The sequence below is a fragment of the Taeniopygia guttata genome, chromosome 5, assembly GCF_048771995.1.
Source record: "Taeniopygia guttata chromosome 5, bTaeGut7.mat, whole genome shotgun sequence".
NCBI lineage: Eukaryota > Metazoa > Chordata > Aves > Passeriformes > Estrildidae > Taeniopygia > Taeniopygia guttata.
This window is the reverse complement of record NC_133030.1, coordinates 53,987,551-54,000,460: the sequence shown is the minus strand read 5'-3', so window position 1 is coordinate 54,000,460 and position 12,910 is coordinate 53,987,551. Positions and strand designations below refer to the sequence as shown.

The following is a 12,910-nucleotide window of genomic DNA, read 5'->3' as shown; positions in this document are numbered from 1 at the left end:
CCAGGACAGCAGACAAGTCAAAACATGACTTCTACTTAACTATTAGTATTTCTGCAAAGCCCTGGAGTAGAACCAAAGAGCATACCCAGCACAGGATATCCCAGTTACAGCTGAGTGCAGAGATAGCTCAGTACTGGGTCAATGGCACCTTTACCTAAATCCACAGCACCAGAACAAGAAACTCTGTGTCAACAACATGCTCGGTGGAAAATCTTAATGGACTGGATGAATAACCAGTACAGACCACTTCCAGCACAGAAGCCTCACTGAGCTACCAGAAATTTTGATTTGGAAGCCTAAGAGGGTAAAAAAATCCCAAAACCAAACCGACAATGTCACTTTTAAATTTTCAATACTTAAAGCCAACCTAACAAAACCAAGAATGAAAAAGCTGGTGACTTAGTAACAGTTTGGAAGATTTAGCTCCATATTCTAGTACTTAAACTTCATAGTTTTCATGATGAGTTTTGATGAGTGTTACTTGAGTATAGTGTGCTGAAGTAATGATGGGCATGTCTTTAATCACTGAACATTTAATTGAAAATTAAAGAATCATTCTGGGCAGGCACATAGACCTAGGAAATTTTAAAACAGCTTTCCAATTTCAACAGCCTTCTGGGCTGCATTAGAAACAACACTGCCAGTAAGCTGAGGTGAGTCAGTGATCCTTCACCTCTGCTCAGCCCTGATGAGCCATCTGGTGTGTGTGTCCAGGACAAGAAGGATGCAGATGTACTGGAATGAGTCCAATAAAGTGCAATGAAGAGGCTGGAGCACCTGACATACACAGAGAGGCTGAAAAAGCTGTTTAGCTTGAAGCAAGAGAAGGCTCACCCATGTGTGCAAATACACAAAGGGACGGTGTGGAGAGTCAGACTCTTCTCAGCAATGTGCATTGAAAGGGCAAGAGACAAACTGAAAGATGGGATATTTAATTAAAGGATGAGGAAAAAACCCTTTTTATTTTAAGTGTGGTCAAATGTGGGAACCCACTACCCAGAAAGACTGTGGAGGTCTTCATCATTGGAAATATACAAAACCTGACTAGACACAAACCTGAGCAACCTGCTCCTGCTCATCTGTTACTTTCATGTGCAAAGATATGGAAATACCATAAAGTAATCCTCACTGAGCTTTTGCAGTGTATTAATGTATAAAAAATTGTCAAAAGCTTGCACATGGATTACGGAAATCAGCTAATAAAAATCTCACTAGTTTTAATGAAACTATCAGCTTTAAATTGTAAAATTTTAGTGTCAAAGGCTTATAGATACATCACTGAAGACAAAGAAATTATGGGAGTAGCAAAATGAGGTTTCTGAAGTTTCATAATCTGTGCTTCCTTTGCTTACCACTACATGTTCAAAGAAGAATTTTTAATAAATTTCAACTCATTACATTTTACTGGTAGTTGCTTTACAACTAATGTTAATTACAAGGATCTTAACCAGAAAATATGACCTAAAAACCAGGATTACAAAAACTGCTATGTCCCAAAACACTGCCACAAGGTTCAAGTTTCTTCTGTTTCTACAATCTTACACAAAAACCCCTTGATTTTTGAAGTCTACTCTTAAAACCAAATGAGTTTAATTAAACAAAACCTACAACTTACCTCCCCAGTATTTCCAGTAATTCTGCTATGCCATTGTGATGTTCTGTTTCATAAATAAACCTAAATAAATGAAACATTTTATTGGGTTACTGCTGAAGACAGATACAAATCTAATACCAAGATCCTCATCTACCATTACAGGTAGCCTTGACCCCAGATATTTCAATCCCTCAGTAAAGGGAGAGCAGAGAGACACAGTGGAAAAGAAACTTTGTGGAAACAAAAATCAGTAGCACACCCAGCTGCTTTCAAGCTTCACACCTGCTTGCTCTTTTCTCCCACATTTAACAAAGCTTTTCCCACTCAAAAGCTTTTCTCAATACACACATTGTATGCCATTTTAATAATGCAAAACTGAACACAGCAAATAACACTTTAAATATTAAAATAACACAAGAATATCTGGCATAATTAAACACCATGATTCAACCTTCTAAAGCAAATGCAAGCACAAGGGGTTCAACCAGCTATTGCTTCTGGATGTAAAAAGCTTTTTGGCATTACAGATCTCTGTGCATACAAAAGGCTTCTAATAAAGAAGTCACCTTTTCATTAATCTTCTTTAGAAGAGCACCGTAATTTACTCGGCAGTCACCTTTCAGCTTCCTTCACCCAAGTGTAAATTTATTGACAAAGTTCTATTAATTGCTTCAGGTAATTTGCAGAGTTATAAACATTTACACTTGGGAGAAAATAATTCCACTAATTTGAAAGCATTTTCTAAATTTGAAAATTTGTCATAGGCTGACGTATTAAAATCCAGAATATTTGAAGCGACAGTTTTTAATTCTTAAAGGCCCTTTCCATATAATTCAGGATATAATTCCAAGCAAAATTAAACACACTGATACAAAGAGGTTTGGATTGACATACAGGTTTCATAATTAAAAAAAAACCACTATTTTACTTCAGGGAAAATAGAAACTAAAGCACTATGGGAAAAGAATGTGATTCTAGTCAGAGACTAAAAGATAAATGAAGGCCTTATATTTCTTAGGTAAGCACAGTAATAAACTGACAACTTGAAGGTAAAAGTATATGAAAATAAAATATTTTTAAAGTTGTACACTTCAAGAGTTTATCATTTTACACAGCCCAATTCACTAATTTAAGACAAGCTGGAACAACTTCCCTCCTTGGTGACAAGTGCACTAGTTTACATTTGGATGCAAAATTTTTAAACTTTGATCTCCTAAATATTATACAGCTAAGTGAGTTTTTCTCCAAGTTTGTGGTTGGCTTTTCTTTTTCTCCCACATCTTCGTAGCTGTGCAAATTATATAATCTCCCATATACGTGTCAGATTTAAAACTCTTATACAAACTATACAAAGTTGATCTAACAACCAGATAATTCCTTAGTCTTTCAAAAACTTAGCACCAGAACGATCTGTATTTGAAGACTTTGCTTCCATTATCTGAAAGCAAAGTGCAAGAAATGGCAAATAAAAACTTTTCAGAAGTGCATATAATGTGCTACGATGCTGTTTACCATCTGTTCAGATATTTGACCAAATCCTGTATTTTGGATTAAATTTAATAAAATCCATGGAGAATTTATTAATGTGTGTGTGGGGAAAAAAATCTGCAGTTTAAGATCCACCTGTACTTTTTCCTTGGCATATACTGGCTCTTCATTTGTCCTGTGAAGTCAACTTCCAGTTGACTGCAAGATGCTAAGGCTCACTAATTATTTTAAAGTAGCTCTTCTGTATCCCTTCCAAAGGCTGAGTTGTTGCACAGCAGGGAAATCAGCTCCCTCTACAGCTGGTACTGCCAGGTGCCATTCATGATATGGCACTGAGGGCCTGGCAGCTTTTTGCTACTTCTTAAAGAGATAGCACCACACATTCATTTTGGGATGAAAATGGTGGCAGAGAAGGAGCATGATGGAAGGAGTGTAAAACTGATATACAACTTTCTTATTTGTAGCAAAGCAAAGAATATCAAAATGAAAAAATTCAAACAGGCATCACAATCTTGCATTCACACTGGATGGAACAGCAGTAAAAACCCTTCCAAAGACCTTTGGTAATACAGTGGTTTTTATCAGTGATAATACTACAGTTCATTCTATGGCAAGAACAAAATACTTCACAAGAGCTCAACTGCACATGTCAATTCTGAGGAAAGAAGAGGCAACGGACATGTTCCTTTAAGCAAATCACAGATCTCTCAGTCATTCAATTTCAGTCTATTTTCTGCATTATGAAGAACTACACCTTATTAAGGCATTATTGTAATACAAACACCAATCCTCCCCCTACAACAAAGCCTCCCACAAAGATACCAAACCACCCACTAAATCATACACTAACTCAAATTTCAGCTGCCAGATATATGCCATAGGCAAGACTATCCTAATTTAAATCCCAGAGTGGTATTATTATTAGATGTAGCAATATTGAAGATAAACATATTAAGAATTTTAAATATTGCTAGCACAGTCTTGGAGTGTTTTGATTGCATACCTGATCACATGTACCATAATACAAAGATGCTGACATACCTATAAAATATATTATTAATTTGTTTCCGGATGTAAGCTCTTAAGCCTAAGAATTTCCCATATATTCTGTGTAGAGTTGTTTTAAGAAAATCTCTTTCACGAGGATCTTCACTGTCAAAGAGCTCTAAAAGCTGAAAAGAGGGAGAAAAGATGCACTTTAACTTAATCTAATGCACTGTAAAAATAATTTAGAGCTTGAGGTTAAAAAAAAAATCTTTTTTTACCTTACCTGTAATACAAACTTCTGATCAATATATTTCTTAGCTATATTAGGTTGAAAATCTGGAGATTCTAAAAACCTTAAGAAAAATTCATAAACAAGCTGGAAAAAATAAACAACAAAAACCCCAGTATTAGTCTTTTAAATAAGAACCACTTTATAAGCATCACATTACTAGAATTGCTGATTAGTTGCTCAGAACTGAAAAATGTTTTTAGTTATATTTATCTATATTACATACAGTAAAAGCTTTGCTCTTGCTCTCCTGACAAATTACAAGAACTTGAGGTTATTTAAACTGCAGAAATTCTGCTGAGCTCCATCTTTACACTTCACTCAAGTGACACACAGTTATCTAATATTTATCATGCCCATGTTCTAAGAAGTCTCTGTTCTCCTCTGTTTGTCACGGTACCTCTGAAAGCTAAAGCTGTGCCAGAGCCAGATCAAAGAATTCACAGTGACAAATAGAAGCTCATTTAAAATCTCAGCAGCCACATCTCTACCACAAGAAACAACGAGCCTTTAACCTGCAACAACTGATTTTTAAGAAAAATATTTTCAGTTTTAATTCAAGAAATATATTTTTAAAATTACACAGAAAAGTAATTGTTTTGAGATAAACACATAACCTAAATAATTTAGAACAGAATAGCTCAATGAATTTCATGTCAAAATTCTGTTATAGACTGTGATGCTTCAGCCTCCATGAAGTACCTGTAGATGAGGCCATGCAGCTTCTAAGGTTGGTTCATCTTCCTCTGGATCAAATTCTGCTCCCGTTGGATTGGAAGATGGTGGTAATGTTCGAAACATATTAACTGCAAACTGAAATTATACATGCCTTTAAAAACTCTGAACAACCGAATGACTAAAAAAAAAATTCCAAGATGGTTTTGACTAAGAATTCTTTACATTAATGTTTGCAAAAATACAAGGTATATAATGCAGTATTTTAAACAGTGAGGAACATTCATACTTCTTTAGTTTTAACTTGGTAACACTTTTCTATGCAGTAAGTGCTCTTTGAAGCACAAAACTCCTGTCAGGATGTGTTTTGTGAGGATACTGCTCTGATCTCTCTACACACAGACATGTATGTAAGCAAACCCATGTAAATGGCTTATAGAAACATTTATATATATACACACTTTATAAGGCCTTGCAGCAATCTGCAAAAGTTTAAGTCAGAAGTAGAGATGCAAACTAAAGATAACTCACATCTGTTCTTCTCTATAAAATACTAGTTTAATTTCACATAGTGGCTACACACATATAGGAACAGTTCAAAACCAAATTCCACAACACCAACCTCCCCAGTGGCATTTCTCTTAAATCATGTCCATATACCTGACATTACACAATACTGAGGGGGGAGAACTACATACTCTAGTCCTTTTAATATTTAAATTCTGAACCCCCTGAAAAACATTTAGCATTCTCATGGAAGTGGACCAGTCTTCAAACATGAATTACTTTTCAAGTTGTTGATACACATGTGTTTTTGTGCTTCCAAGGGCCTGTCTACATACAAGGGCCAAGGAGCATGTGTATGTTCTGTCCTGCCATCTCACATCTGACAGATGGCTGAGCAGACAGTGGGAGGCAGTATCAAACTGCATCAGCTAAATCTGCAAGGCTTACACTATATTCCCATGAGGGAAAAGTCATCCTGATGCTCTGTTTTTCTGCATAATATTCCTTCATTCAAGTAACTGAGACATAGGTCTGATACACACCAAGGCTGACTTATCAAAGTAATCACTACTGCAGAGAATTAAAACTAAAGCTGATATATCTTTATGTTCCCCTTTTTAAAAGCATGGACATTTCGTTTAAAACATAAGGTGAGAATTTTGCAAATAATTTTTTTGAAAACAAATCCAGGAAGACTAGACTTGAAATTTAAAACTTGCTAAGGTTGCTGAACAAATGGAAGAATAAGCTTATCTAAAAAATTCTTAAAGTCTCAGGCTCCCACTATAAAAAAGAACATCTGGGTCATGTCAGGTGTTAGCAACAAAGTTTTGTACTTTATATTTTTGAAAATAGATTTACAATCTAGAGAGTATTTTTTCCATGAGAAATGGAAACAGTGAAGCATGATGTGATCTGTTTTACATTTTATATCCTTGACCAACAGAATACAAAACTGCTCAAACAGAGCTGCAGGATCTTGCATTGAAAGCACAAGCCTGAAACTTTCTTGTCTCCTGTCTCTTGTCTCCCCTACTGAGGTTTGGGAAATTTACAATTAATTACTATCAGTGAGTCCTTTATCCATCAAATGGCTGATCTTTTTTCTAACTTCTCATTTTTTGATCAAACAGACAAGATACAATCTGCAAAGCCTGATCTCCTCTAAGGCAAATTTTCCACAGAAATACAAATAAACACAGCATAACTGAAAAACATTCCCCTCCCCAGCTCCTCTTCCACCAACAAAATTCCACAAGCCCCCCAACATTTATCAAATTAGAGTCTTTATGAACACTGGCCTAGTGTGCCAAAATTCTGTCAGAGCTGCCAGCACTAACAACACTTGACTTCAAAGGATGTTAATAGGAGGATGTGAGATAAAAAAGAAAAAGAAAAAGAAAACAACCTACATTTTTATCATTTCAGGGGCTTTTGCTGTAATGGTAGCCATGAACCCTGCTTTTCTTGTGGCCCACTTCATACAATATGAGAATATTTTCAAGCAAGTAGGCATCAGAGATACTACACATTTTCTCCTCCCTTCTGCTCAGCAGCCTGAGTGAAGCTTGATGTGAACAGCTCTGAAAATCTGTGTCTTCTGTATTCATATGAAGAAAGCCAACCTTATAGTTAACAGAGCAACAAGCAGTGCACTTCTATTCACAGCAGTCCCTCTTAGTCTAGAGCAAAGATACAGAACACCACACCTACAACGCCCCTTTGAACACAAAACCAAAAAAACCAACAAAACCTGAAGCTCACATAGGTATAAGTGAGTATGTAGTTTTAATAATGCATGAAAAGTTGCACTGAAAACAATGTTAGTTGCCAAATAAAATTAGACCTGCTCCTATATATAATATAAATTTAAAAATTAGTACTACCCTATGTGTTAATACACAACAGAATATTCTCATAAAGCCCTGCTTTCTTTTAAAGTCAAGCTAAAAAAAAAAGCATATATTATTTTCTAAGTAAGAATCTGCAAAGGATGCTTTTCATCACAAAACCCTGAATACATCATGTCCATTTACAAAATTTACTCAGATATTTGTCTACACATTTTATAGTTTTGAGAAGAGGCACTTAAATATATTACACCTAAGAAATTGAACTTGTATTAACAAGCAGTTAATAAAACATTTCCTTTTTCATCACAACTTTGCTTAGAAATATAAAATTATTTGGAGGACATATCAGCTGGCTCTTTGAGGAAGAACGGGAAAATAGTCTTGAATCCACTCTTAAAGAAGAACATTAAATCCATTTTAGAAATTAATTTCTCATACCTTTGAAAAAAAGATTTAGGCTTAACACTAAATTATTAGCTAAGCCACTAGATGAATATATAGCTAAGAGAAAAGACCTTACTACAATTTAGTCCAGGATATCTAAAGTGAAAAAAAAAAAAAAAAAAAAAGCAGTGTGGATAGACATGAGATGAGAATTAAGGCTATCAAGAATAAAGAAGAATGAGATTATAACGTAAATGTTTATTTTGTCAGAGAGAAAGAATGTTTGAAGCTATGGAAAAGAAAACATTATTTTATTTCTAGTAAACAGATAACAGAAATTCATTGCCCTAAGTGATTTCCCTAAATAATAATTTAATAACACCAAACAGAACTTGGACACACACACATATATAGCAAGTACACATGTACATACACAAACAAGTAACCTCCAAGCTGTGAAGTCTGGCAGAATGGCACAGCAAAATTCCAGTTTTCCTGCCAACTCCACAAACTTTCCACACTGAGAACCATTCTCAAATCTGAGTATTTCTTGATCCTCATTACTTTATTGAAAATGCTATTTCTTACTAGTATAATTCAGTGGCACTAGCAGCACATAACTTACCAATGTTTCTTGGAGAGTTTTAAAGTACATGAAGACATTACATTTATTTTCCTTAAAATCCCCACAATCAATTCAGATACATGTCTAGAATTCAGCAAATGTACATGACAATCTACACATACATGCCTGAAGGAAAGATTGTAACATTACTGGAGAAAGAATACAGTAATCACTGACCAAAGGAAAAAAATAACAACTATCTCAATTTAACCTCAAAATACCAGTCCAGGTGCCTTCATGACATGTCTCTCACAGTGCTGTGTAAAACCCATGCAAGGAAACTCCATAACCTCTAGACCCTTGCAGACAAAAAGCCTTTTAAGGTCACCAAAGCATTTTTGAACACTGCATGCTACCAGCAACACACTGGCAACCAAGATAGCAGCCAAATTCTGCTGCAAGATTTCAGTTCAACTGACCAAAGTGCAGACTTGGTTACCACTCGGTACATCTGAAAACAAAGAAAGTATACATTCTCCTTAGCCAAATGTACTCTGGCCATAACTGATGGAGTAAGGAAATGCAGGCATAGAAAGCACAAGTGATGAACTGTGGGCAGTTAAGAACTCTTGCACAGAGTAAGCACCAATGTCTGACACTGGTATTCCAGAACTCATCATGAACTCCACTTTACCCAAAGAAAATCTCAGCAAGCTTATTCTCTTTCATATCCCTCCTTTCAACAGTGTCAAGTACCCCCAAACAAGCAACCAATTAGAAAAAAACCCCCAGAGATATAAATAAGTTATCAAAACATGGGAAAAACCATTATCCCACAACTCATTAACCATCCTCAATGCTTTGGATACCTGTTTGACATCCAGAGTTATGTGTAATCCTCATATAATCAGAAGTTCTCATGAAAATAACTTCTGTCTCAGTAAACACTTATGGCTGATTTAGATAACAATCTTCATCATCAGCGACATCCTACATACTATAAATCCTTAGAATCTTTGAAGAAGCTTCAAAGTCTCTGATTTGCAGGAGAATCACTAAATTTGACTAAGTTCACACTCATATTAAAGAAGCACTGCTTTCTCAACCCACCGAAAATTCCACCTAAATTACAAAGCCTTGGGAAAAACCATCCTGTTACACACAGCCAAGAGCTTCTTGTAGGCTTATTAGTCAGGAAGTTCAAAAAAAACCCTGTTCTCAGGGTTTTGCAGACAACAGCTATAGACCTCGACCCAACTGCTACTCCAAGCCACTGGTGTCTGTTCACCACCGTGGTGAAAGCTGAAAGACTCTACTGTAATTTTGTAGTCTCCTCCTCTGGAGAGGACTTGCACAGAACAGAAAAAATAACCTAAGTCTAGCTAGCCAGGATTTGGATAGTGACAAGGGAGGAACAATGCAGGTCTGAATGGCTCACATAACTTGCTCCAGCAGAAACATCATCTGCCATCCTGTGTACTTAATAAAGTCTGACTCTCAGTCTCACCTCTGAACACAGATTTGAGTCAGTTTCTGGTACTGAATGGGATTACAAGTGTCAAGCTTGCAGATGTGATCACAATTCTAATCTTCCAATTTTTAAAAATCTGTTTTACAATTTTTACACGTTTTTAAAATTATATATATATATGTATGAATGCATGTATATAACGTCCCTCCCTATTTTTACAAATACAAGATTTTATTTTCATCAACTTAAAACATCACCTAATTCTGCTTCATATATGTGTTTCGTTTCTGTCTTACAAAAAAAAGAAAAATCAACAGTGGCAATAAAATTTCAAAGCCCTATTATTCTTTTGCAGATGTGCAGACATAGCTGATCTTTTCTGAAGATTTCCTCAAAATTTCTCAAGATAAATTGATACAACTGAAGAAGCAACACTGAATCATAAAACAAAGTTCTCATTGTTAAATCACTTACCATATGTACTACTTCAGGGTAAATAGGTTCCGTAATCACATTGCGATTGTGTGTGATATATTCTACCATTTCACTTAAAGCTGCTCGTTTTACTTCCTTCCACTTTAGGTCACTTAGTGGATCAGAAACAAAGTCAAAAAGTACACAACATTGTCGTAACTTCTGGATAAAAAGCTTTTCTTGATCCGCTGGAGGAACATCTGAAAAGTGAAAATAATTTTACAATGTTTAAATTGTACTGTAGTGGATTCACTGCCCTCCCCATTTACACTTTGTGAAACACAGGTACAGAAGTGTTTAAGATTACAAGCAAACCTTCTAAATCTTCACACAACTTTCAGGAATGTCATGTTCCAGAGTATGAACCCCACTGAAATACTCTGTACATATCAGGATGATTTCAAAAATTGCAAAAGCAATGCATAACTTGCCCTTGCCAGAAGCAGACACTGCATGGAAAAAATACATACGTGAAAAAATGCCTGCATATGCTTTGTGTTTTGCTTAAGTAATCCTATGAGCCATTAAAGTGACCGATATACGTGAGATTACAAATTATACATAGCAAAAACTTCCAGGATCAGGACTCAGGAAATACTAGATAACTAGCCACAGGTAAAGAAAGCAGTACCATGTTTTGACTGCAGCAAAAACTTGTGTCCAATTAAAATGGCCACATGATTACAGCATGAAGCTTAAGAAATGAAATGTGAACACACCACAGAGAGTTTGCCTAAGTTTATACCATAACACATTTTATGTTTCTGCAAAATGACTTTTTTATTGTTATATATGAACTACTAAGGCAGTAATAGCATGTTAAAAAAACAGGACTAGAGTGACTTTGTAAATAGTTCTGCAATTTACTCCCATTTCTTCCAGTTGATGAGTTTTTCTTTTTCCTTAGAGTATCATAAAATGCTAAGAATTTTCTTACATAAGCAGCAACAGCTACCACCCAAGTATTTCAAGTGGTATTACTGAATACAAGCACATGTGTATGTACAATCTAATAAACCGAATGTGCAACAGATCTACAGTCTAGTTGTTTGAAAATCAGTTGCTCTCCTTGCAAGCGCCTGAAAAACTTCCTATGATAGCAAAGTTGGAATAGCTCCTCTCTCTCGAAAAGAAGCTGCTTTCTAAGCCTGGAAGATTTATTTGGTTTAAAACAGCTGGCAATTTTAAAGTTACTTGCACCTAATTGCTCTTAAGAATAATTCCAGTAAGAAAACACTGTATAGTAACAGCCCCGAAGAACACACAGAAAAAAAATGAAGCCTTCATGAAAGAAACCACAACCAGTTAGACTTTGGTGTCACCTGACACAGTGCAGAATTCTAGAAGCAGAAAGAAGGTGCTAGGTAACAGGTGTCTCTATGCAGAGCAACAGCTTTCTGACAAATAAACCAAAATTCCAGTGTTGTGAACAAAGCCACACAAATTTTGTATCTGAATACCCATGCTTTTGTTTATTTGAATTAGAAAGTAATGAATAATTTCTCCAGAGAAAATACCAAAAAAGTAATTAATTGAGAAGTCTGCATACTGAAAGCCAGCCTAATTTATGACCTGAATGTAAAATGTCTCAGGCATACAAAGTGTTTATCTTTCCCCCATTAACTGTAAAATGGAAAGTGGTTCAACCTGAAGCATAACAACAGTTATACTTAGGGATACAGTGCTATGACTGCATACTCCACAAAATCCAAAGCCTAAATACAGACTATAATTATACATGCAATGGACATACAATTACAGTGATTACAGTACACTACCCTTAAAGAGAGGAAGCATTATAGATGTAATTACCACTAATAGTGAAAGTTAAAGACTGTCAACTAAGAAGGTCAAGAAACACACTCAGCTAGGCAAGCCACCTCCCTTGCCATTTATTCTGAGGTGGCTTAACTATTTTAAGTACCTCAGTCATCCTCATTATTTGAGAGATCTTCTTTATACAGACTGAGAACCACATATTTCTAATGAACTGTGTTGTTTGTTTGGGTGAGATACAACTGCCTCCTTTAGGAGTATTCATCCACAGCTTTCAAGTGTCCATCTCTTCTAGTACTTTCTCTGGAGTAGTTGCCTTGAAATCAGGATCATCCCTACTTTTAAGGTTTGAAAAGATGATTTCAGCATGATACGAAGCAGAAGGTGGTTCAGAAAATGAGTAGCCCATAATTTTTGTGCAGAGCATGTGTGTACACCTGCAGAATAGCTGTGGGACACCCAATAAATCATTTATCCTCAGACATTTGTCAGGGACTATCTGGTTATGTTCTTTCAGTTATCTGCATGCTGATTTCTATATCACCTTCCAGTTTAATTAAGCGATAACCCCTCACTTCCATTTGCTTAATTAACTGGCATATTTGAAGAGAATGCCATCAGGGAAAAAAAGTCCCTACTTATGCAACTCTGGTGCTCCATTCCCTGATGACTGTGGGAAGGTCATAATTATTCAGAAGCTACTCCTTAAAATTACATAGAGCTGATACACAGAACTATTCACTGAGCAAAGGGTTTTTTTTAAAAAAACCCCGAACACCATCACTCCCAATCAAACCAAAACCTCATACATTCCTTCTCCCCTTCCCCAACTGGTAGCAAGAGTTTA

General features: G+C 35.8%; 1 protein-coding gene across 6 annotated transcripts in view; it reads right to left on the bottom strand.

The window, feature by feature from the left end:
• The window catches only part of PPP2R5C (protein phosphatase 2 regulatory subunit B'gamma), a 204,795-nt gene that overhangs the window by 16,665 nt on the left and 175,220 nt on the right, over positions 1–12,910 (bottom strand). For all 6 annotated transcript variants that reach the window (XM_072930435.1, XM_030274998.4, XM_072930436.1 and 3 more), the window contains 5 exons: positions 10,288–10,487; positions 5,061–5,171; positions 4,353–4,445; positions 4,124–4,254; positions 1,616–1,675 (listed from right to left, as the gene is read on the bottom strand). In XM_072930435.1, coding sequence (XP_072786536.1) covers positions 1,616–1,675; positions 4,124–4,254; positions 4,353–4,445; positions 5,061–5,171; positions 10,288–10,356 — 464 coding nt within the window. In that variant the 5' untranslated portion in view covers positions 10,357–10,487. The remainder of the gene's footprint in view (positions 1–1,615; positions 1,676–4,123; positions 4,255–4,352; positions 4,446–5,060; positions 5,172–10,287; positions 10,488–12,910) is intronic.